Raw genomic sequence first — 24,905 nt, 5'->3', positions numbered from 1 at the left:
CTGTAATTTATTTTAGTGTGTCTCCCCATCTAGACTGCAAGCTCCTGGTGGGCAGGTATCCTGTCCACCAACTCTACTGTACTGTACTCTCCCGAGAACTCAGTACCAGACGATCCATCAATGGCATTTACCAAGCACGGTGTGCACAGTACTGTATTAAGCACTTGGGAGGGTACAATATAATAGAATTGGTAGATGCGATCCCAGTCCACATGGAGCCTACAGTCTACAGGGAGAGCCGCTGACATTAAAATTACTGATAAGGAAAATAAATTAGAGATAAGGGCTGAGTGTATTCAACTTGATTTACAATACTAGAGGATGTGAGAAACAAAATAGCCAGAGCCCAAAAAGCATTTCAAACATAGCTATATTGCTCTGCATACTGCCATCAGAACAGGTCCTGAGAAAATTTCATAAACAAAAATCAGGGAGACTGTGACTCAGGCCATTTTCTCCTCAGATTTTATGACTTTCTGCAGGCAAACTACTGAAAGTCATGAATTCCGGAGTACAACGAGGCTTCGTAAATGCAAAAATTCCAAATTTTACATGTGTGGGACATTCTTCCATCCATCATATCTATTTTAAAGATCAAAGGCAATTAGAAAGAGTTTATCTGGGGATTTTTTTGGTAATAGACATGCCAAATATCTAAAACAAAACATAGGCTTACCAAGTCATCTGTCACTGCGGCCATTCTCAAACTTTCAGGACCACAACTCCTGAATGGCTGCTGTATTTACAGGGTTTAAGAAAAATCACACATTTGGGGAAATTTACCAGTCTGAATCTCACAAGTGAAATCTTTGTTTTCTCAGTTACATGATAAAGGCCTCCCTCCCGCAAACATTACCACTATAGAGAAAACCCCCGGCCTGATCCTAGACAGACCAGTGCTTGGTGGTGAGCTGCCTAGGAGGAGGGAGTGACTTGCAGTCTCCACATAATACGCTGGTAAATGTCAACATTATTTATTAAAAAGGCATTTTTATTATAAATACATTTTAAATGTAGCAGTAAAATACATTTTATGTTACCATTAATCTTTAAAAACAAAGAGACTGCACCAAGACGAGAATTACACTGTAGGTACCGTAGACCCCAAATCTCAAAGCATGTAACGAAAAATCAAAATAGTTGACAGGTCAATTTGATTTAATCCTACCGAATGCCTTGATGATCACCATTATGATACACCATAGTCACTTTTATTTTAAAAGACAAAGCTTCTTGGCCATCAATATTGCAGCATCTTAGGTGGGATGTTATTAATTGCAAAAAAAAAAAAACCAAAAACACCTCACAAAATAAAAAAATCCAAATCTTAAATGTTACCCAAACTTTTGTATTACAGGACTGAAAAGCTAGGATTTTTTCCCTAAAAGTCATTGCAGTTTTTTTTTTTAATCACTCCCAAGCAGCAATTATCCCTCCAATCCTGTGAACAAAGTATGCCTTTGGATAAGAATTGGATGTCTGCCATATTGTTGTTTTAACCTGTCATTGGATAACAGACCCCATACAAAGCCTGGCTTTGGGATCGAAGAAATCAAGCAGCATGTGAAACTCAGGCAACACTCACCCTCTTTAAACAGGTTCATAGTAAGGAGGTGTTTCAAATCATCCTACCTTCTTCTGATGCTACCAAAACCCACTGGGGAACAATACCTTCAGAAAAAGCAGAAGTTGGAGATTTGGAACTGGAAGCTAATATCTGCAAGCATCTGTCAGTGAGGATTGTGGAGTCAGTCTAATGAAATGAAGTCTTACTAAAATATAATGTAAATGCAGCACACTCATGAATGGTCTGGGAGGCTCACTACTTTTCCCCTCTCCCTCACACAGACTTTCTGTGAATTCCAACCTTGCTTGAAAGCAAATCCCTTTCACTCTTTAAAACTTTAGTAAAACAAAACCCATGGAAACTAAAAACCCAATGAGCTGAACTGCACTAGTGCTTGCTGCACCAAAACCTTAGAGCAGAGGTAATAAAATTGGTTCCCCAATAATGTAGGCTTCCACTCTGCATTTTGGTTAGAACACTTGGAAATTAGGGAATGTTCTTCCAACAAGGCAAGCCTGTTTGGATGCAGTGTGCCACAATGTTGTGAAAAGCTACCTGTGTGCATGCATCTCCAGGGCTGGAACAGGTAAGTACTTCAGGGCAAGTTTTCCTTAATGTGAGGTTTTGCAAGAATGCAACCCTCGTGATATAAGTAGATATATACGCCAAAACAACCTAAAAAAGAAGGAACCACAGGCTGATTATGGCAGAGGCCAGGGATGGACAGTCACGCTTTTACTTGCTTATGTAATTTGCTTCTAGGTTTGGGAACAAAAGCATCGATGGATTGACATTGATTGAATCCATTTATACATGCACAGCAGGCTCCCTTGGCGGTGAAGGTAGCAAAGGGTTAGAGTATTTGTAAATTTAGAAACCGGATTCACATGCTTCTAATCCCAAAAGGATGAACAAATTGTAAAAAACAAGCCACCCAAAAACTTAAGCAGGTACCAAGAGAAGCTCTATGGAGTCTATCAGTGAAGGGCACTGGCTCAAAGGGCAGAGGATTTTAGAGGTCACTTTGTCTGAAGGTTGTGCCCAAGTGTCAGTTATGGGAGCATCGATTATGTTGATGCGGCGTTGAACATAACTTCAACATTCCCTTTACACTTCACACTTTTCTTTTTAACTTCCCCACTTTGGCCAGGAAAAAAATTCTACCCTCACTTAATCTTAGCTGGATTTCCCATTCTGGGCTTTGTAGTCAGCAAAAATACAAACCACGTGCTATAAGACAGCAACAAGAATTGTTAGTTGATTATCACCAAGCCCTAGGCAGGCATCAGGAGTTTCTGACCAGTCAACATCCATCAGATCTCTCCCTCCTTAGAGTACAGTAGAAGGATAAGCTCTGAGAAGTACCTGGAGGCCAGGGAGAGCCAGACCTTGGAAAGCTGGCTGTGGGATAAATATAAACCATGGTTGGGTCTCTCACAGGTCTTGCTACCCCATCTTCCCCAAACTCTCCTGAGTTGGTTCTCGCACCCCACAGTTTCTTCCCCATCTCCTGCTACTTGATAGAGCCTTAAACAACTCAATCATAAAGGAGCAAGGGAGTTTAGAGAAGCTATGAATTCTCCATATTCTTCCCGAAAGCAATGCCAAAAAGATGCCCAAACCATTTTACCTAAAATGTCTTCATTTGGGGAACTTATTCCTTCATGCCTATAAGCCAAAGGGAACCCTACCAAAAAGTCAGCAGGTTTTTCAACCCCGCATTTAAATTTAAACCTATCACCTGTGTCTTCGAAATGCAAAAGCATGCTAAATCAGAACTCATTTGTCATCAAAGGTGGAAAAAAACCAAGAGAACGTCTGCACAGAGAAAAGCGATATGGTCAACCATCTGGTGAAACCAGGCAGAACTGCTCTGCCCATAAATTAGGGTCCCAAGTAGCAGCCCAGGCTTCTCATGCAGACATGGCTGGAGATTTAAAACAAATGAAATATATTTGTTTTAAAGTTCAAAAGAAAGTCAAGCAGTGTTCACGTTCACTTTGATACATCAAATCGACAAACTATTCACTGGAAAGTGGGCAAACGAGGCTGTCCATGGCTTCACTTTGGTCCTGGAATGTAGAATTTAGAGACTGCACTCACATCTAAGGATGCCAAATCTAGTTCCTGGTCTAAGATCGATCTCCCTCTCTCGCTCTCACTCACTCTGTCTCTCTCTCATACAAAACAATGCATTTATAAAATATGTAAGTGAAAATAATCCCTGAGGCACACCCCACTAACCAGGATCTCCCACACACAAAGGGTGAGTTCTTGGTTGAAAAAAGTTAGCATTCTTCTCAACATCTACCCAGCCAGGCAAGAAAGCACAATACCCTTTGGAGTCTTTACAAATGCTTTACTCCACTTTGTCTCTCTAATACTGGATCTCTTGGGGAGGAAGGGCAGAATCAATGGCAAGTAATGTGGCCTAGTGGAAAACAGCATGGCCTAGTGGATAGAGCACAGGCTGAGGAATCAGAATAATAATAATAATAATAATAATTATGCTATTTAAGAGCTTATTATGTGCCAAGCACTGTACTAAGCACTGGGTTGACCAGTCCAGCTCTGCCACTTGTCTGCTGTGTGACGTTGGGCAAGTCAGTTAACTTCTCTGCGCCTCATCTGTAAAATGGGGATTAAGTCCCATTTGGGACTTTCCACCCCTGGGCTTAGAATAATGTCTGGCATATAGTAAACGCTTAACAAATACCTTAGAAAAAAATCAATTACAAAAGTCTGGCTCTTTAATGAAAATTTCACAGTGAAGCCTTACGAATTTATATTCTGAGATTTAAAGATGGCTCACAGAATTTAAATTTTAATTTTGGAAGCATGCAAAGGCTCACTGTTGAAAAAACGGAAATATTTTAAAAGGTCTGTCTAGCAATCTGAAAAAATCATGAATCACCACTCAAATATAACCACTCAAATATACATCTACCTAATTTCTCCAGCTGCATTTGTTTCCATAGGGTTAAACTAAGTTTCTGTTCCAAGGATTTTACTACTTAGAAAATTCCACCCCTAGTGGTATGTATCTGAAATTTAGATTTTTTTTTCTCCGAATCAGTTCTGTGCACAAATAGCAGGGAACACATTTACAGACTCTGTTAGACTGTAGTTTCCATATGCCTAGTCCATGCTCCGCACAAAGTTAAGCGCTCGATAAATATGATTGATTGATTGATTGATGGATATTTAAAATTTTAAAAAGGAAAATCCATTTAATGCTGGCTTCTCATTTAGTGCCGTTTTCTCAAAGGAAGAATGTTAATATCGGTTTGCTTTGTTTGTTTTATAGTATTGTCTTTTAATTGCAAATTAAGTAGAAATTAAGGCAATATTTGGAAGTTTACTACAGGAAATGAGAACTTAACAAATGTGTACTTAGTCCCGGTTAAATGACAAAGTGCACGGATTCTATGAAATAAATGCACTTTTAAAGATGGGACCCATTCTCTAGTTGAAAAGGCAATTTGTAATGCTCTTTTCAGTATTTCTTCAGGTAATTTTTTTGAAATCAAGAGAATACAAACAAACGTTGCCCTGCTCCCAGCTGACTGCAGGTTTCTGGGTGAAATCAGTGGATCAGGAGTAAGTCTGTCAAGAACTTTAAACGTAGATCCATAAATAGCCAAAAGGTGGCCTCAGCCTAACAATTTTGTTCTTGGAAAACTTGATGCACCTAAAGGCGGAATATCTGGCAACAGGTTAACCTGCCAATCCCATTTCATTTGCATTTTGCCCCTTTTAAAAATTTGTATATTTTATTTATCCTCAAATGCCAAATCCTGTGATAGGGAAAACTTAAATGATATCACTCTTGCCCTATGCCATGCAAATGCTCAACCACTTCTTCGAAGAGCGGGTTGCTCTATATCTACCTTGGTTTGTGTTGGACAAATGTTCCCTAATTTCCGAAGCGTGTCCAAGCCAAAATGTGTAGGGCCAACACCCATTATAGCAGAACTGAGTTCATTTATTTCGACTTTTGGAGGGATTTGCAAGTTGCACCACTTGGAAATGGGAGCTATAGTTTATAGCTATAGTTCACCATTGCATTTAGATCTGAACACCATCCTCAGCCCCACAGCACTCATATACATAATCCATTAATTTATTTATTAACATTATTATCTCTCCCTCTAGACTCTAATCTCCTTGTGTGGGCAGACAATATATCTAGCCACTCTGATATACTGCACTTGCCCAAACACTTAGAACAGTGCTCTGCACACAGTAAGCACTCAATAAATACAACTTTGATCTGCACATGTTATCGTGTTTTCCAAAGGTTCTTCTATTCATCACTGTGTTTTGTGTTATGCTATTCTATATTCTTTTGTGAGGATCTTTCTGTGATACAGTGGAATGTATATTTAAAAATTTAATGTACTTGTCACCTTTCATTCCCAAATACTGATTCTCACTTTATAATATGGGTTTTTAAAAATGAAAACAGTTTTAGGCCAGTTTAGAAAAACAAAATAATTTCAAAGCTACCTAAAACCACTCCAAACACCAAATGACTACTATAAGATACAAAGGGGAACAATTTGAAATTTAAAAGGCCTACATTCAAATGCAAAGGAAACATATAATAATACATAATAGAATGCATAGTAGCCTAGTAACAAGCCTAAATATGCACTTAAATAGAAAATTATAATACCTGTAAATAGCAACAGCATACATTTCTCAGACACCAGAATACCTAAGTCACAAATGAGGACATGAGTAAAAATGCCAAGACACACTCAAACTGCAAATGAAGGCAAGTGGCAAGGACGACATATGCTCCAAGTCCCCCGGTCACCCATGCCCCTCGGAAAGGGATCATGACTTCAGTTGCATCAACGTCACCAGGCACTAAACTAGTAAGCGAACACTTGCCTCTGGGCCATTCCCAGGTTCTGCACTTTGAGTTCAGTTTCAAGCAGATGTCTGAGGGCATTTTTTTTCTACGAATCAATTAGGGGCAATATCAAGATTTCCAAATGCTTGGGGCTTGGGTTAGAAAGAAAATACATGTCCAGATATAGGGAAGCAGTGGAAACAAATACATTTTGGGCAATGCTTATCGAGGAATGGCAGGAAAGAGGGTCTGTTTTAAAGTACTAAATGAGAGTGACAGAGGTTGGAAGGGAGAAATTATAAAAATAAGAAAACATGCTGGGCACCAAATGTACATACCATAAAATGGGGAAGAGGTTTAAAAACCTCGGAAATATGATCTCACAAATATCCTCTTCTGATATTCCAAGTACACTGACCTTTTTAACCTGATTTTTTTCTAAGAAGACTTGGGAAAAAAAACTGAAAGAGTGCTGCTAAGGAAAGCATTTGTCTAGAAGTTAAATGCCATTTCAGTAAATGTGGATTTCTTAACATAAACTCAAGGATTTAGTCTAAATTTATCATTCTACTCCCTCACATGCCATCACCAGTTAAACCAATGTGAAATTCACTGAAGACCATAATTTTTCTCACTGTACCTCTTGTCTGGAAATCCTTCATATTTGACAGACCACCACTCTCCCCATCTTCAAAGTCTTACTAAAATCTCATTTCCTTCAAGAGGCTTTCCCCAGTTATGCTCTCATTTCCCCTACTCCCTCTTCCTTCTGCATTGCCCTTGCACTGGGACCCACCTTTAGCCCCACATCACTTATATACATATCTGTAATTTTTTTTTAACATCTGTCTCCCCTTCTACAATGAAAGTTCCTTGTGGGTAGGAAACACATCTACCTACTCTCTGATGTTGTACTCTCCCAAATGCTCAGTACAGTGCTCTGCATACAGTAAGTGATCAAAAAACACAACTGATTGATTACTGAGTAACTAATTAACCATTAGCCCAAGAGTCAGGAAATAAAGAATGAATCTTCTCAACAACTTCAATACATTCCCAAGGGAGGAAGCAAGGGTATATTAAATTTAAAACACTATTTATGACGATGAGATACTCGATTCTCTTATTAAGATTCTATGAAAATATATTTTACCTTTATTAGAGTCCCGTAGATCTCAGAAAAAACTTTTTCCTAGGCGTCTATATGCAAGGGGTTTATAAAGCAGTGTGTACTGTTTCCTACAAAATGGCCTAGAGTAATGTAAGGAGGCAAGTCAAATGGTTACTGATATGCCATTTAAGCAATTAACAATATTCCAAGAAGAAAATGAGATGTAAAATCTCAAAAGACAGAGGTAAAAGGCATTATCATATCACCTGCCAAAATGGCTAGGTGGATTTCCCTCAAATTTTACAAAAATTCACCTTTAGAGTATTTCAGCACCCAAGTTTTATTTTTTTAATCAATTTTAACTAAAAAAGACTTAGACCAAAAATGTAATCCGAAGTGCAAATAAAAGTGAAAAAAATTCATGAACAAACATTATCTCCACCGGCCACCCCCTCCATCCTCTGCCCCCACGAAAAGGGCATGTCTGGTAAAGAGCGTAGAGAAGAATACCAAAATCACTGGGGCAATGAACACCATTCGGCAGGACTCCACCCTAGAAAGGAAATTAAATGATACACCCGAATGCTGATGGTAAAGTACATTTTTGAAGCCTGACTGGCTAAAAGATTAAAACTACTATAATAAATAATTATGATATTGTCTTCATTTTATTTTACTAATTGGTGCATGCAAGTACTGGTCAAAGAGTCCAGGCAGGCATAAACCTGCATTGCCCATCCCACCCCTTTCCAATACATTACTGCTGCTAAACTTGCAACTGCTTCTTTCAGTAAATGCTGTACTGTCGGCTTCAAACAATCCACTCCGAGGTTTTCCTCCCTGTCACCAGCTACTCGTGCAAACAACACAAGGAGGTTTTGAGGAGAGTTACTGTGGAGAACGGAGGGTGAGTAGCAATGCTGGTGGGGTTAAAAGGCCCAAGCTGGTCAGAAATTAAATCAACCTATGTGAATGCCACTCAGAGCCTGAAAGAGATGGTAACTTTCAAATTTGGATGGTGACCAGAGATGATCAAAAAATCAAATAAACACCTGCCCCATGAAAACAACGACACTTCAATCTCATGGGATTACTCAGCAGCTACAATTAACCAATTTTTAGACATACTACTTAAAATGGATATAGCAATTCAACATAGTTATTTCCTGTATCATTAACTTCCATCGTCATCATAGTACGATGCATCTCCCTCTCCATACCTAAGCCACAAGGAGCTGGGGTTAACAACCGCTTTTTTAATTTTTCCTATTCCAGTAGGGTAAACACAATCAAAAAACTGTGCTAGAGAAATAGATGTCTGGAACCCCCTGATGTTAGAGTGCTTTTTTTACATTTATCAAAATGCATCTGTTGTAATCGTGCACACTTTCTCAGGAGCCTATTACAGTCTAGAAAACTCACCTATGCAAATGTGGACTCCTAGACTCAAAGGAGCTATTTTTAAAACTATTGTTAGATGCTGAAATGCCCAACATGTTTGATAGAAGGTTCTTCTTTCCATTGCTTTTGATTACCTAGGTTCAGAAATAAATTATACAGCTCACTGTTTTATTTAGATTATGTCAAGAAAATGTGTTGTTCCCCACTGGTTAGGTTTTCCAACTGTGATTTATTCTAACCATTTAAGCCTCTGCAGTGCACAGCATCTAAATCAGTCATCTGACAGGAAAAAAAAAATCACAGCTTGCAGTGAGAAACTAAATGCAACTGATTGTACTCAGTTTGCATAGAGCAGGCAATGCCCATTCATCCTGTATTTGACTGAAGTTTAACCAAAGGCACTCTCCCTCACTTAAATTTTTCAGGATTGGAGGGAGATTGGCTCAAATAAACAAACCAACTTTAGTCCAAACCAATGAGCCCAATGGTCTAAAGAGATAAATTTCAGCTCTGTACCTTCCCAACTCTTCTTCAAAAACACACTTTTAATAGAAGCTGACCCGCCCAAAAAGCAGTCCCAAAACAACCAAGACTGCATTTTGATGGGTCGCCTTTATACAATCATTATGGCTGGGTTGATTCTGTTATAATGCCCAGTCTCATCTTGTTAGAAAATAATTACATTTCACGATTTAAAGAGTTCTCTGGAGTAAAAAAGTAGTACTATTACATCTGGAGAAACTAAAATAAATACATGCCTCACTTCAAAAGAATTAACAGTGTACAAGACCGCAGTTTTTAAGGGTAAAATTGTCACCTTCGGATTTTGTCCAAAGATTATTGGGAAAATTTCTTCGGCCGCAGAATGCTCAAGACATCTATTTCAGTTTGAACATTTTTAAGGACCAGTTCGGTGGCGGGTTTTTGAAAGAAATAATGCACATGGAAAAACAAGGGTCATTTCTACTCCAGTGAAGATTTAGACGAATTTGGATACAGCTTTGACAAACATTATATCTCTTCTTTAATAATGTTCCTCAAACAAACAGTTAGCAAAATATTTGAATTTCCTTGTATAATCTCACATTTTAATGTAAACATCAAATAATGTACCAAAGTTTTACTGAAGAAAAAAAAAATAAGCGGCACAATTCTTTATACCACTGGAGGGATGGGGAAAAGGGTTGGAGGGTGGGAGAAAAAAGCCAGATTACAAACATTTACACATGCATAGTGGAAAAAAAAACCCCAAGTACTTACTAAATTCACGCATTTTTTTTAAAATAGTTATTAAATCTACTAAGCACCAACATACCTAAAAATTTAATTTTCAGCTTCATGATTCTTTAAAAAAACCTATCAAATTAACATTACCAACAAGCCTGAATTAGTAGCTTGTCTAAAAATAAAATGTAGAGCATTTAAGTATCCCAATGTTTTTTTGGCATCTTGCAAAAACAGTGGCATACTAAATGGGTCTGTAGAGAATGCCTTCAACTCTATCCTACAGTGGATGGAGATAACAATACCACATCAACGGAGTCTAAAACTCTAAAAGTCTTAGATTGCAGCATCCTTTCACCAAAAAAAAGCTGATAAAACTCAAAGTATTTAAAGATGCTGCCCCTTTATTAAAAAAAAATTAAATGAATTTAAGCAAAAATAACATACATTTGTACATGAACTGGCCATTTCTGGTACAGAAACCCAGCATTGTATGCTAATGTTACTGAATAAATGTAAATGCTACTTACAATTTTTTTCTTTTTAAATACAATTTAGACAAACTTTTTTTTCTCCTTTTTATAGTTGCACAATTAATCTCTCAGCTGCTAGCTTAATGCAACAGATGTGGAACATTACACAAATTATAAATCTTTTTGTTCTACATAAAAGCGGTCAAATCTCTGACCCACATCAAAAAAGCAAAAGAATGGAATTAGAAATTTAGTTGCAAGACTAGCAGCAAAGCAATTAAGTGATATATTTACTAATATAAACAAAGGGAAGAGTTGCGACTACAGGTGAAGCCCGAATTTCTTAAACCTACTGACACAAATGGAAAGGAAAACAAGTACTTTCTTTTTTAAAAAAAATATATATATATATGTATATATACATATATATATATAATCAGATTATTTAAAATAGGAGTAAAAGCCATTGCTACCTGATGAACTACCTAAACTGAGTTCCTGGAACAAAGACAAAGGGTCGCTATTCTTTTTGGCCTGCTCAGGGGGGGGCTTGGGCTTTGGAGGGGCTCGCAGAGCACTCGCGTAGGACATAGCAGGCTTGTTCCCGCTGACGCTCTGCTGGCTGCTGTTGTTGTTGGGTTCCACCATCTGCTTGTTGGGCATGAGGGGTGGGAACTGACCGAGGTGCTGCAGCACATTATAGTTGAAGGAATTGGGCAGCTGGAGGCTTTCGGGTTTCAGGTGATCCTCGGGGGGTTTTACGGCCTTCGGTGGAGCTAAAAACGGGGAACAAACACAACTCGTTTAAGCAGCATGCTCTGCGGGTCAAATCCATCGGTTCTTCTCCAAGAGGCGGTAACTGGTTTTCACATAACCCGGGACCTCAGTTACCATACAAACAAAAGGATGCAGATAAGTGACAGTACTCTGAGCATGGCCTTGCATTTAATATAGATGTCCCGTCACATAACTTCAGGTTTTTGTTTCCTTAAGCCTTTTCTATTGGTTACCTAATCTTTCCTTTTTATTCAGGCAAGAAATCTGAAAACCTAGTGTTCTGTATTTGCACCACACAACAACCAAGAAACTAAATATGAACTGGAAAAACATGCCATTCAAAAAAAAAGGGGGAAGAAAAAACCAAGGAAAATGTCAAGGTAGCCGAGAACCCCAGGGAATATGGATTATTCATTTCTTATACCTGACAAACAGTCCCTTTTTCTCTAAATTATACAATTTTTGTATTAACTGCTTCCAGATTATAAAGAAATTGTTCTTCTATCATCAAAAATAATAAAACTTGTTTATTTACCAACAACAAATGCCTACTGACATTTGGAATACAGAATGTGCTGCAACTGTGGTCCTCTGAGTGAATGTAAACTGTCCTTCTTTTATTTTCAAACATAGCTAAGTAAAATAAATCTAAACCAAAAAATCAGGGGTTTTTTTTCCCTTCCTCTCTTAATTCCCTAGAGCTCATTTCCATTTTCTCCAGGAGTCGAGGACTATGTTCATCCCCAGAGGCTGCCCCGACCTCTGGAAACAGGAGACAGAATCGGATCAGAAGAATTCAATCCACGCAGACAGTGACCACGCCTAAGGTGCACACACCCATTTGGAGGAATATGGGACCATTTGGGGCATTCCTGGCAACTGTGCTGGGAGTTTAGGAAGCACAGCATTGTCCTCCCTCTAATCTCCCCTTGGAGACTGCACTGAGGATGTCGCCATGGCCAGGCACTAGTTTCCCAATGGAACTACAGAAGGGGGTACAGAGAGGTTGATTTCCCCTCCACGGTCCAGGTTTGAGGAGGAGAACTGAGCAAATGGCATTTAGTGTTTCCTGACTGAAAAAAACAACAAACCAAAAAGCCCAGATTTCCTGTAAAACTTGGGAAATAGTTCTGGAGAAAAGTAGTTTCTCTTCTTGGTTCTTTAGACTAAATTCCTTGTGGGCAAGGATCACATCTACCACATCTGTTGTACTGAACTTTCCCAAATGCTCAGTACAGTGTTCTGCACACAATAAATGCTCAATGAGTACCACTGATTGAGTGACTGATATTCTAGTTGTAACTAATTTTACCTTAGTCTCCCTCAGAGTCAGCTCCTTTTGGATAGGGAACATGCCATTTATTTATTCTATATTTCCCAAGTGCTTAGTACAATGCACTGCACGAAGTTGGGGTTCAATACACTCTACTACTGTTACTCATAGTGCCCAGAAATTTCCGGGGTCCCAACTGCTAGATCAGTGTCAGTGCAGCGTATTTAACTTAGATTCAAAAGCGCCTTGCTTTCTTAGAAATTGTTTATAGCACTTCACAGTTTACTGCAAAGGCCGGTCAGAAATACCTTAAGCAGGAAGAAAAAACACTCACCACTTCCATCCTATGAACGGTTCAATTTTCCCTTCACATGCCAAGAGTACGATGTGTAGCTCTACAGAACAGGTCTCTAGTCTAGGGAGCTATCCATTCCAAGGAGGAGAGACTATCTAAACTGCCCATAGCAGCAGATTTGGGTAACAAAACAAACAAACAAACGAGTCTAGGGATGGGGAATCTTGGAGAAATACGACATTAAATGGCTGGTCTTACCTAACAATTCTCTGGGCGGAACTACTCTGTTGGATCCATTGCATGGAATGTTCTGATAGGGGGCAGCTGGGGAGGCATTGACCCACAACTCAGGTGATGAATAGCTGAAAGAAGATTGGTTATTATGGTCCTGAAGCTCTTTACACTGAGCAAGACTGTCTTGAGGAGTGCTTAAATCTTCAGAACAAGGCTGGGCTGAACTAGATGAAATTCTTCTTTGGTACAACGGCCTGCCTGGTCCTCGTGGTTCATACTGCATAGGAAAAAAAAAAGATTCTTTATTTAGTAGGTTAAAAATTTGTAAACATCTATTCTTCCATCTCTCTTTTCCCTTCCTCCTCTTCTACTGCTGGTTGGGTCTTTGGTAACCAACATGCATCAAGCCATTTCCTTCCACATTAATTCTGCAAAACCCAACGAGAAACAGCAAAAATTAAGAGATGAGAGTGAAAACACAGAAGGTTCTAAAGGTACTCAACAATGCTCCCAAACAACCTTCTTCTCTGCCCATCCCATCCCAAAGGCAAACAGACTTGGACAACATATCTACTTTATTATGTACAATTCTGAGATAAAACTATTTGGTCCACAAATCAACACGGAATCTCTACTTTCATTCCTACTATTTACTGAGTGCCTTTCATTCCTACTATTTACTGAGTGCCCTGTAGGTGCACAGCCTAGTATAGGACTTATGGAAGAAACTGCCAGATCTCACCACTGAGATCAATGACTGCTTCTATTACTAACAAATGACTAAATGATGTTCAAAGAAAGTTATAAGACAACACATTTTCTGGTAACCTGAAGCCAAAATGCAATGCAAAAAATTTCTAAGCATTGGAATCACAGTACTCCTTTCTTTGTCAAGTAATGACATCTAGTCACAAGGGCTGACTGGCAAATCCTACTTTTAATAGTGGACGATCATATGTCCAGTTTAGTCCACCTGTCAAAACACTTAAGAGCTTCAAAAGGAAAGCAAAAAGGAAGGTTGTACCCAAGCAACAGCTAACACTACTCAACAACACTCTACTGAAAATACCTGAAACATCTGCCTTCTGACTTAGACAGCAAAAATATAAACAAGTGATTTGAAATCCAGGCTTGGGAGAGTGTGACCCTGTGACAGTCTCTGCACACAGATTTCATTTCAGACATCTCTCCAGACAGAGATAAACACGTAAACATATTGGGCGTGCTTAAGGGGGAGAGGCATACATTTTATTGCGAACCATGTTACACACTGTTTCAAATTCTAATTTCAAGTGAAATGGAAAAAAGTCGATGGCTGACTAGAGGAAAGTCAAAATTCACAAATGAAAGAGTACTGGAAAGGACGGGGTGGAAGAAAAGGAAGAACAACTGGAAGAAAAGGAAGAACAACTGTAAAAAAAGAAAAATAACAGGATGGAAAGAGTGGGAACCTTAGAGGGAAGCAGCCTCCCCCGCTGGCAAGGCATGTAGGGGTTTAGGGAAAAAGAACAAGTGAAAAGCACTGTAAAACTGAGAAGCTGAAGAGTGAGAATGAAGAAGAGATTTACTGCGTTGAAGCCAATTTTAAAATAGGTAATCTGAGTATTCCAGTGACAGATCAGCAACAATCTTTTAGATTTCAAAAGCATTTTCAAAGAACCTTTCTTCTAATTAGTTTAGGGTATTCATTTCACATTTATTCTCACAACACCCTGTGGTGTAGGGAGGGATTAGAAAGTATTATCCCTATTTTGTTGAGAGAAAAATGTATTTCTAAAACTGGCAAATGCCATTTCAGGGCCCTAAATTGATTGGTTAATTGATTGATTGACTGAATAATTGGTGTATCAGGATCCACATCTTCTAACTTTTAAGTCTGTATTCTTTCCCAAAGATTCCAACCTTTTCCCACCAATTCACCCTTTCTAGTTATGAGGTTTTTTTTTTAATGTGTCTTTTAGCAAACGCAAATTTGGGGGAAAATTCACACCTCTCCAGGAGGCATTCCTTAACTACTCTCCAACTCCCTAGTGATATCCTATCAGTCTCCCTTAGCACTTATGTGGATTTCAGTTTCTTTTTAATATTGCCAGACCAATCTCTGTTTTTCCTCCTGCTCCCATTCAATACATATGATCTTTATCGACCTGCTCCCCTCAATGGACTATAAGCTGACGCTTTAGGCATTTACTATAGTACTCATCACACAATAAGTGCTCAATAAATACCACTGACTGATTTTATTTTAGATAGCATTTGCTAAGTACTTACCATTGTGTCAGGCACTGAGCTAGGTGCCGGGATAGATATAAGATAATCAGTTTGGACACAGTCCCTGTCCCACAAAAAGCTTACAGTTTGAGTCGGAGGGAGGAGTATTTAATCCCCATTTTACAGATGAGGAAACTGAGGCACAGAGAAGTTTAGTGACTTGCCCAAAAATCACAAGGCAGACAAGTAGCGGAGACCATATTAGAACACAGGTCTTCTGACTCCTGGGCCCAATGTCATTCTACGAGGCCACACTGCTTGACTGAAAAATTTGGATGGAAAGGGACTGCCTTCGACTTTGAGAGTATCCTCCCAAGCACTAAGGCCAGGGCTTTCCCTACCAATTTTTCATTTTGAAGAACATAAGAAGTATACACACCCATACATTCACAGTCAAGTAAATTGCAAAAGTTGGGATTTCTCAATTGAAAGTACTGCACTTTTAAACTGTACTACTTTCACTTTGCGGTGGACTAATCTTGTCTTTAAATCATTCTATATAAAGCCAAAGCACAAACACTGTATATTTACAAGCTTAACTCTGACATCAAAAAGATGAGATTCTTTTCTTTCTGCAAAAGCCAAACTATTTACTAATTCAATTGGGTTAGCAAGAAAATGCATCCAGAAAAGACACTGTTTTAAATAAAGTTGATTTTTCCCTTAATAAAATTTCTGATTTAGTTTAGTTTGTTCCTCAGTAATGGTTCTTTCACCTTCCCTTTTCTTTCCCTGTTCCCAAGCTGTTTCTTTCTCTCTCTCTCTCTCTCTCTCACACACACACACACACACACTCTCTCTCTGCGCTTTTAAATATGAAGGCTCATATAGCTGAATGGTTTGGAAAAACCAGTGTGCAGCATCTATATGTTGAAGAAGTGAGGTCATTTGTGTTTTGTTCAGAGTAATTCATCCACTGACCTTTTAGCTCACACTGTGAACAAACTACATCTGAAAAGGTCAATTATTTACATTATCCACCCACCCCAAAATTTCTGAAAATGAAATTATAAAATCAAAAGCACCAGTTCTAATGATTAAGCTACCTGAATACAAAACAGCTCCCCTAGTCTTTCGCCTTCTCTTCCCAACACCTGCAAAAGTGAAATTAATCTTTCAGTTTGGGAAAACTCTGTTTACTTAAGGAGAAAAACAACATATGCAATGAAAGACTGGAGTAGGGAAAAGGAAACAGTTAATCTCGGTTATCCGGTGGCAAATATCACTTGACGACAACCAATGTTCCTCCCAGATATCCCCCCAATTTAACACTGGGAAGGCATGCAGCGGGAATTACCATCATTACACCACTTCGATCAGGCACCAGATGTCTCGGAACAGCAGTTATGCTGCAAGGACTCCCTATTTGTTGCTCGTGTTGGGTTATTTTTATACAGGTCAAACAGAGACCTGCAATTTATCTAACAGCCCTGTGATCAAATTCTCCCTTCTTCCAAACTGTCTGGTGGACAGGCGGCCTTCAGGGACTCCCCAATCAGGCAGCCAAATGGAACTGTTTGCACAGAGCTACAGAAACGTCGCTGTGGTCCTGCCATAGATTGGTAACAAAGGCTAGGTTTCTCCTGTGCAGATTTGGGTCAAAAATGGAAATTTTCCACTGTTCATTTCTTTCCAAAAATATATGTTATCAAACTCAGCCACTGTTGTCTTTGCATAAACTTCTGGGACTTTCAAAGTGCCACAAATCATCCTAACTTCTGCATCAACTGTATCTGCAAATTTTTCCGATGGATGAGGAAGACGCATCCAAGGTAATATAGGTTTAAGTCTTCAAAATGTCCCATCTTTATCATCAAATTTATGCCTTACACTTGAAAGATGTTGTAAGGTTTTACAAGCGGTGACTCTGGATACCAACCACACATTATGATATTCTGAAACTAATGAAAAGGCTGCTTCTATGGGCAATTATCAGAATGACCGGCTTCTAGACCTATATTACCCAACTGGCTGCAACAGACATAGAATCTGTTGAAGTCACAGGCAGAAATGCTCCTGGACCCAGTTTTCCTCGGTGTCATAATAATTTCCTCCAGAGGAAAAAAATTAAAGACTACAACACCAAACAACTCTGCTGCTGATTGGAAGTCAAAGCCCTCATGCCAGCGGGAAAACGAAGAGGTCCAAAGACACATTTGCAGAGTGGACAAGAGACTGACACCCGGCTGCCTTTGTTCTGGAGTCAGATCATCAGTAACGAAAAATGCTTTATGGGCTGTACACTGCTGAAAAAGGCAACCAAGGTACTCATAAACACTCATTAACAAAGCTGAAGGAGAGTTGGAGGATTCGAAGGAAAGGTCACCATATTTTCCATCTGTAGACAAAGAAAAATGTCCAGTATTTTGCATCCAGACCCTAGATTTTGACATTCATTCATAAAAAGGTGAATTCATTCAAAGGCATGTGACATTCAAAAGTAACCACAGAGTTAAAAAAATAGCCTCTCCAAGATATATACTATGCTTGCTAGCAAGATACAAGTTTCCAACACAAAGGAGTAACCAAGGAAACAGAAGTGAACTTGCAAAGGCTTTCTGCAATATCACGAACTTACTTTTACTTGAAGGATATGTTATTGTGTATTTTTTAATGCAAAGCAATTCATTTTAAAAGGTGAAGGGAATTACAGCTAGGCTTAATTTAACACACCCACACCCTACATTACAGTGTGACTGTTCAAAAAACTGTGTGGTAGTATGTCACTGAAAACTCTCATTCCATTAGCAACTTAAAACTTGTTCTATGGGTAAAGTTTCGCATCCTCAAAGTATCCATTTGGTTTGCAAGCTATGTGTGTGCAACTCGGCACATGTTACAACAACGGTTACCCACGCCGTCTCCAAAAGACAATATCATTATTATCAACAGTACTATGGAATAGCAGATAAAAAATGGTTATTCTTATACAGTCAATACCCAGGGCTTTGTTAATGAGATGAGAAGCAAATTGGGAAGCGTGGAAGATCTTGACCTTTTTGCAAACCATAATTTGAAAGTTTAAAATCCCACAGGTTGTCAGTGGAGGAGGAGGGAGGAGAAGGAGAAAAGTGTTCTGCCTTGCCATGGCATGGTGCCCTGCTATGCCTTAATCCTGTTGTGGCTGTAGCTTCCCGCTGTCTGGCATCGATTGCCCACAACTACCACCACAACCGATTACTTCCCTTCCATCTTCTTTGGGGCCGTTCGAGTAGGGTGGAAATGCATGCACACCCGAGAGTGAGGCCCCTGCTGTCGGGTTCCTCTAGTGTCCACAGCTCCAGAGCAGCTGCCCCAAGGATCAGTCTGTTCCGGAAAGGTGTCATTAACAACGTTGGCTACTTCAGCGGGACGTGATCAAAAAAAGACCAAAGAGTCTGGGGTCTGGCAATTATTTTAAGCTCAAGATGAACGCTAAATCCAACTTGTTCCTAGCTTGTTCCAATTCTATAGGAATTGGTGAACTGATATAAATATTTATCAAATGAGACACGAATCTTGGTGACTTAGCTTCCAAGTTTTCCCACCTATCTTTCTTTTAAAATCTACCAAATCCTTGCTGGGTTTTAAATTTCCTTTAAAAATCTATAATGGCATATTTGAAATTATTTTACTTTGGGGAACAGTCACATGAATACTGATACAATACAGAATGAAAGATGTGCAAAACATTATGGTAATGAAGCCTTGAGTTTTTCTCGTGAAAACTGACTTTGTAACCAGAACCTATTAGACAGGGCTAAGGCGTAGGTGGACTGCATTGCTGTACACTCACAAATACATCCTGATACACTACTGAGTGGGAAGGAGGAACTTTTCATCGCCTGAAAGTCAAGTTTTATTCTACAAAATTTTCCACTTTAATGAGGCAATGGATTTTTTAAATCCATCCTTTTTAGTAATCACCAAAAGTTAATTACCTCGTTAGTTCATCGACTCTATCGTTGATCTCAACCCAGCCCCGCAATCCTGCTTCATGCAACTGCATATCAGATGGTAAAAGTGCATGCTAAGGAAGACGACTCCCTGATGTTATCCAGAAACAAGTGTTTTGCTTATTTCTAGAGCACCGACTTGCGGCTCCAAGATTCAGCTTTAAAGATGAGGTGCCAAACTTAAAAAAAACCCAAAGGATCATAGGATTTCAAAGAGGCCTTATGATACCAATGAAATTTTCCTTGAAAACCAAGCTTACAACGAAACTGACATTAACCGACACTATCAGTGCACTATGACCTGCCTGTTAGAGTGTCTCTCCAGAGGAAGATTGAGCTGTTGGAGAAATGAAAATTTAGAGAATGCGAATATACCTCTTCGAGGCTGTGGAGCGAAGAAGCAGATACTGCTCGAGATGACAGTGGGTGAAATGGCTCTTGACCAACCGGATGTTGATGGTTCTGTATTTGTATAAAAGGGTTCTGCTGTGGTCTGTGAGGCAACGGGGGTATGCCATAGTGAAAGCCCTGCCCCATCAGGTGATTCTGTTGTAGGTTAGCATAAGTCCATGAGCCATCGGGCTGCAGGTACTTCAAGGGAGGTGGGGTCAGGTGTTCAGAGGGCACTGAGAAAGATGGGTTATATAACTGGGGTGGCAGGTGCTGCTGAAATGCTGGGTTGTTGGCCAGTTCAATGTCTCTGCTGTTTTCACTGAAACTGGGGAAGTGTCCACTGTGGTTTGAGTTGGATGAGGGGGACGGGATTGCTGGTGGACTTCTGGGCTGGACCTGTCTATATTGCAGAAGCCTTGACTGAGGTGGAGGCATTTCAGCTACCTCCCGAGTTTCGCTCTGATCACGATGAGACAGTTCTCGGAGTAAATCCTGGAACCTGCATCACAATGGATAAAATAGGTGAGAGCTGAAAACCGGCACCTTACCCCCTGCATCAACTTAAATCCTGTAACTGATGTTTTATACACCGCATCTAACATTTCCACACAATACACCTCTCATTTTTAAATCCAACCGGTACATTTTATTCTCAATCACAAGGTTTACATTTTTAGAATGGATACTTTCAAAGTGAACCTGAACCTTTCACCCAAGCTCAGATGAAAAGATCTGTGAAAGGGTACAAACTAGAAGCACTTCTACTGTTTCCTGGATATATTTCACATTGGCCAAATGGCAGGGAATCAGGAGGTTCTAGACGGGACTGGAAAGAATTGAACAAGGGTGCCAAACACTCTGTTGTGAAATCTAGTTTGTAGGATTCAGAGTCAGATTGCTGACCACTTGCTATTGAAAGTGAGGAGGAGGGGATCTTCTTTTCTTCAATAAATTAGACTTAATTTTGGCTCTCACCTTTCAAAGACTCATCAAAGACAAAGACTCATCTGTAGTGAAATCACTGAAGATTAAGTTCCTCTTGGTCTCTTTTCAGAGAAGCAGCCTGGCCTAGCGGGTAGAGCACGGGCCTGGGAGTCAGAAGGACCCAGGTTCTAATACCCGGCTCCACCACTTGTCTGCTGAATGACCCTGAGCAAGTCACAACTTCTCTGTGCCTCCGTGACCTTTCTGTGAAATGGAGAGTCAATTCTATTCCCACTGACAAGACCTAATTGACTTATATCTACCCCAGCGTTTGGAACAGTGCTTGGTATGTAGTTAACCCTTAACGAGTACCATTCATATTATTTCTTTTCTCTTTTTTTAGGAAGAGAATACTATTGAAGACAAAGTAGGTAGGATACAGTGGAAGTGTAACATGGATAATCTATGCCTCGGTGATGGAGACTCAGTAGTTTGAATAAGCAGTGAAATTCATAGGTCTTTCATATCAAGTGAACCCTGCGGATCCTTCCTTAGATTGGTATTGATTGTTCATTCTCATTTACCCGAAACAGTTCTGGTTTGGATGACGTGGACAGTTAATGAAAAAAATGAATTTCTTTTCTGGCTAATATGATTAGGTCCACGCTTGGACTTCCACTTTCAGGCTGGAGAATGATCACTTCATCCTCAGCATGGCCTACTGGAAAAAGCATGGGCCTGGGAGTCAAAGGATCTTGGTTCTAATCCTGGCTCCTCCATTTGCCTGCCATATGACCTAGGGCAAGTCGCTTAATCAATCAATCAATCAAGAGCATTTACTGATCACTTACGATGTGCAGAGCACTGTCCTAAAGATTTGAGAGAGTATAATACAACAGAATTTGTGGACAGGTTCCCTGTCCATAACAAGCTCATAGTCTGGCAACTGTAACTTAACCTTTCCGTGCCCCAACTGGCAAATGGCGATTCAAACACTGTTCTCCTTCCTATTTAGACAGTGAGCTCCATGTGGGACAGGGAGTCTCTGACTCGATCATCTTGTATCTACCCTGGCGCTTCGGGCAGTGCTTGGCACATAGTAAGCACTTAACAAAAAACATAATAATCACCCTCCAGTTTAGGTCCACAGCATTCTGGGACTAGAGGCATTTAACCCCATTTAAATGACATCAATACTACTACTTTACACCCAAATGCTGCCCAGCTCCTTTCCACCCATTCTTGCGGTCACCAAGTCATCTTCAAAAATAATACAGTTTTGTTTTTTCAAATGGTACTACCTCACGGCTTCTTTGTACCAGGTACTGTACTAAGAGCTCGGGTAGATCCAGGATCATCATATATAACTCAGTCCCTGTGCCACTTGGGACTCACAGTCTAAGTTGGAGGGAGGAGGATTTGATTCCCACTTCACAGATGAGTTACCTGAGGCACAGAGAAGTTCTGTTGCCCAAGGTAACACGGCAGACAAGCGGCAGAGGAAGGGTTGAAACCCAGTTTCTCTGATTCCCAGGCCTGAGCTCTTTCCACTCAGCCATGTTGATAACCTCAAATGGTTATCTTATTTAGACTTTATAACTTTTTGGAGGCATAACCCTCCAAAAGACTGGTAGTGGTCTAAATGTAGAAGGCTGTGCTTTCATCTCCACCGTCACAGACAGCATTTATTCAGTGCCTACTGATGCATGTAATTTGAGAAAACAGTTAAATACCTGGAATATGTTGCCTCTGTTTCATCTTCTGCGCTATTCGCCAGTTTCCAATTTGCCCTAATTGGCGGTTGATGTAATCCAATTGGTTGCTGGGGAATATGTTGTAGATGAGGATGGTGATGGTGTGGATATGGAATACTGCCCTGACTGAGATAGGCATTATGTTCATTCCACTGCTGTAATCTCGCCTGCTGTTGCCTTAGTGTTTCCAAAGCTACATTTCCATGCATTCGATCTGTAAGACATTTATAAAAAAAAAAAGATTTTACCTAGTCTCTAGATAATGGTGGCTTTTGTAAAGAAACCCCCAGTTAGCTAGATTTTCCCCACAGAAAGCAGATAAATGGAAAAAAAACCAAACTTAGCAAGAGGAGAAACTGCAAGGAATTTCCAAACCTGCCAGCAGGCAAAACCCTTGCTTTATAACACTCGAAGGTTTGCCTGCCAAAGATTTGTTATCTCCTGCACTTGCTGGATATTATCTTTCATTTTTTCAGACTACAAGTCCGAACATCAACCCGGCATCTCAGTCTGGTCCAACTAGCATAAAGCCATATGTTTTCCTGGAGCAAATAATTTCTTAATTTTCAACTCCAGCAAAGGGCATCAGCACAGGTGTTTGTGAAAAACCAAAGCTTAACTTACCTATAGCCTCCCCTATGGAAAATCCTGTAGGGTTCTCTTCAAGGAAATTATTCAAGTGGGAAGGTAGCATGGGATTGTGCTGTGCAATAGATCTCAGAGGGTTATTAACTTCTTGAAGCATGGGAGAGGGGTGCCGTTCAGAAATCACGGCATCAATGGCAGGAGAATGTGGTCGATGGGCAACAGGGTTATTGAAGAAAGAGTGATTGGGGCCAGGCTGATATGCGGCAGGAAGTTGAGTGGGGGGTGGCTGAGGTGGCTGATTCAAGTGATTATGCTGCTGGACGACTTGATTCGGTTGAGGTGGCATCTGGTTGGTTTGTTCAGGCAGGTGATTCTGCTGCTGACTTAACAAGTTTTGCTGCTGTGCCGGATAGGGCTGTCTTGGTATCTGGGGAAGATGCTGATAGTGGCGACTGGGGATTGCATACTGGTGATGAGGAGGAGTCAGATGAAGGTTCAGATGCCTTGGATTGAGATTATCTTTACGGTGAAATTTAGGATTAGGATAAACCACACCAGGACGGGTTTCAGGACTTCTGTTCAGTGGATTTGATTCCAAGTCAACCTGGAAGAAATGGGATGATTTGGTTTTCATTAAGATTGATAAAAAGACACCTCGAAGCTACCATGGTACATGAACTTCAGTCATGGATTTGCAAGAGGTAACAAAGAATTTTCTATTTACCTTCCTTTCCACACATTAGTCAGTCATAATGTTATTACTGGTTTTGTATATTTTAAAGCTCTTCAGTCCCGTTTCATTAGAAAGCCCTCAAATAGCCAATAAGGCAAATAGGGTTTATTTGCTTGTTTCTTGTGTCTGCACCTAATTTCTAATTGCTCTGATTGTACATAATATTTATTGAATACCTACTGTGGGCTATGCCTGGAAAGGGATACAAAAAGCATAAAACTACCTTCTTATACCAGATTTGTAGTACACTTCTTTTACTATACTTCAGAATAACCCACTTTGTGGCTTTCATTCTACTTCTAAGAATGAGAGGCTATCATCTGAAGTCAAGGTTTCCCTCATCATCATGGAATTTAAATCATTTAAAAATCTGCTATTAGTCATCAGTAGATACAAAAACACAGTGTTTAGGAATAAAAACTGATTTCACCACAGTTTTAAATCCATAGCAGCTAAATGTAGAAGGAGAGCAAGAAATGCAACAGAGTGAGGAATAAACTAATGTTTATTCGTTCAGAAATGGGAATGACATCAGCGATTTAGGGAGGGTCAGCAAGGATACTTCTTCAAATTTACATTTTTCTACTTTCATTTTAATTCATAGGTAGCCTTCATTTGTAAAGGTTAGGACTATTTAGCAGACAATGCAGGAGACTGTCTGCCTTTCCGGTTGAAATAGCTTGCTAAATGATTGGCTTTGCACACTTTTCTTATGGATCATACGTTAATGCCTATCAGAGAGAGAAGGTTCAAATATGAACGTCCTGCAAGGAAAAGCCCTGCATACAGCTTCCCAGAGTCACATGGACAGGGCAATAGACACAAGTCTTACCTGTTCAGGAATATTTCCCTAACACGCAGCATCTTAATCAGTGATAGTGTGATTGACTGAACTATCTTATTTCAAAAGAAGTTAGCAGCCAGGGCAACCCTCTAACTGAAAGACCAGAGGAGGTTTTGGTTTATATGTGAATTTCAGCAACCATGCCATTTCTGTCCTCTACAAGCACGGGTACCTGGGAACTGGATGAAATCTTAGCCGACGTTAATAATGTGATGGAGAGGGAGCAATAAATCTCCCATGTAGCCAG

The 24,905-nt window shown here is 39.8% G+C and overlaps 1 protein-coding gene across 3 annotated transcripts in view; it reads right to left on the bottom strand.

Annotated features, from left to right (window-relative positions):
- Positions 1-9,940: 9,940 nt before the first annotated feature.
- Positions 9,941-24,905, bottom strand: part of HELZ (helicase with zinc finger) — a 115,592-nt gene continuing 100,627 nt past the window's right edge. For all 3 annotated transcript variants that reach the window (XM_029079693.2, XM_029079694.2, XM_039914243.1), the window contains exons 29-33: positions 23,118-23,685; positions 22,473-22,707; positions 19,798-20,314; positions 13,241-13,493; positions 9,941-11,413 (exon numbers count right to left, since the gene is read on the bottom strand). In XM_029079693.2, coding sequence (XP_028935526.1) covers positions 11,079-11,413; positions 13,241-13,493; positions 19,798-20,314; positions 22,473-22,707; positions 23,118-23,685 — 1,908 coding nt within the window. In that variant the 3' untranslated portion in view covers positions 9,941-11,078. The remainder of the gene's footprint in view (positions 11,414-13,240; positions 13,494-19,797; positions 20,315-22,472; positions 22,708-23,117; positions 23,686-24,905) is intronic.

Source organism: Ornithorhynchus anatinus, chromosome 15, assembly GCF_004115215.2.
Source record: "Ornithorhynchus anatinus isolate Pmale09 chromosome 15, mOrnAna1.pri.v4, whole genome shotgun sequence".
Classification (NCBI taxonomy): Eukaryota; Metazoa; Chordata; class Mammalia; order Monotremata; family Ornithorhynchidae; genus Ornithorhynchus; species Ornithorhynchus anatinus.
This window is presented reverse-complemented; position numbering and strand designations above follow the sequence as displayed.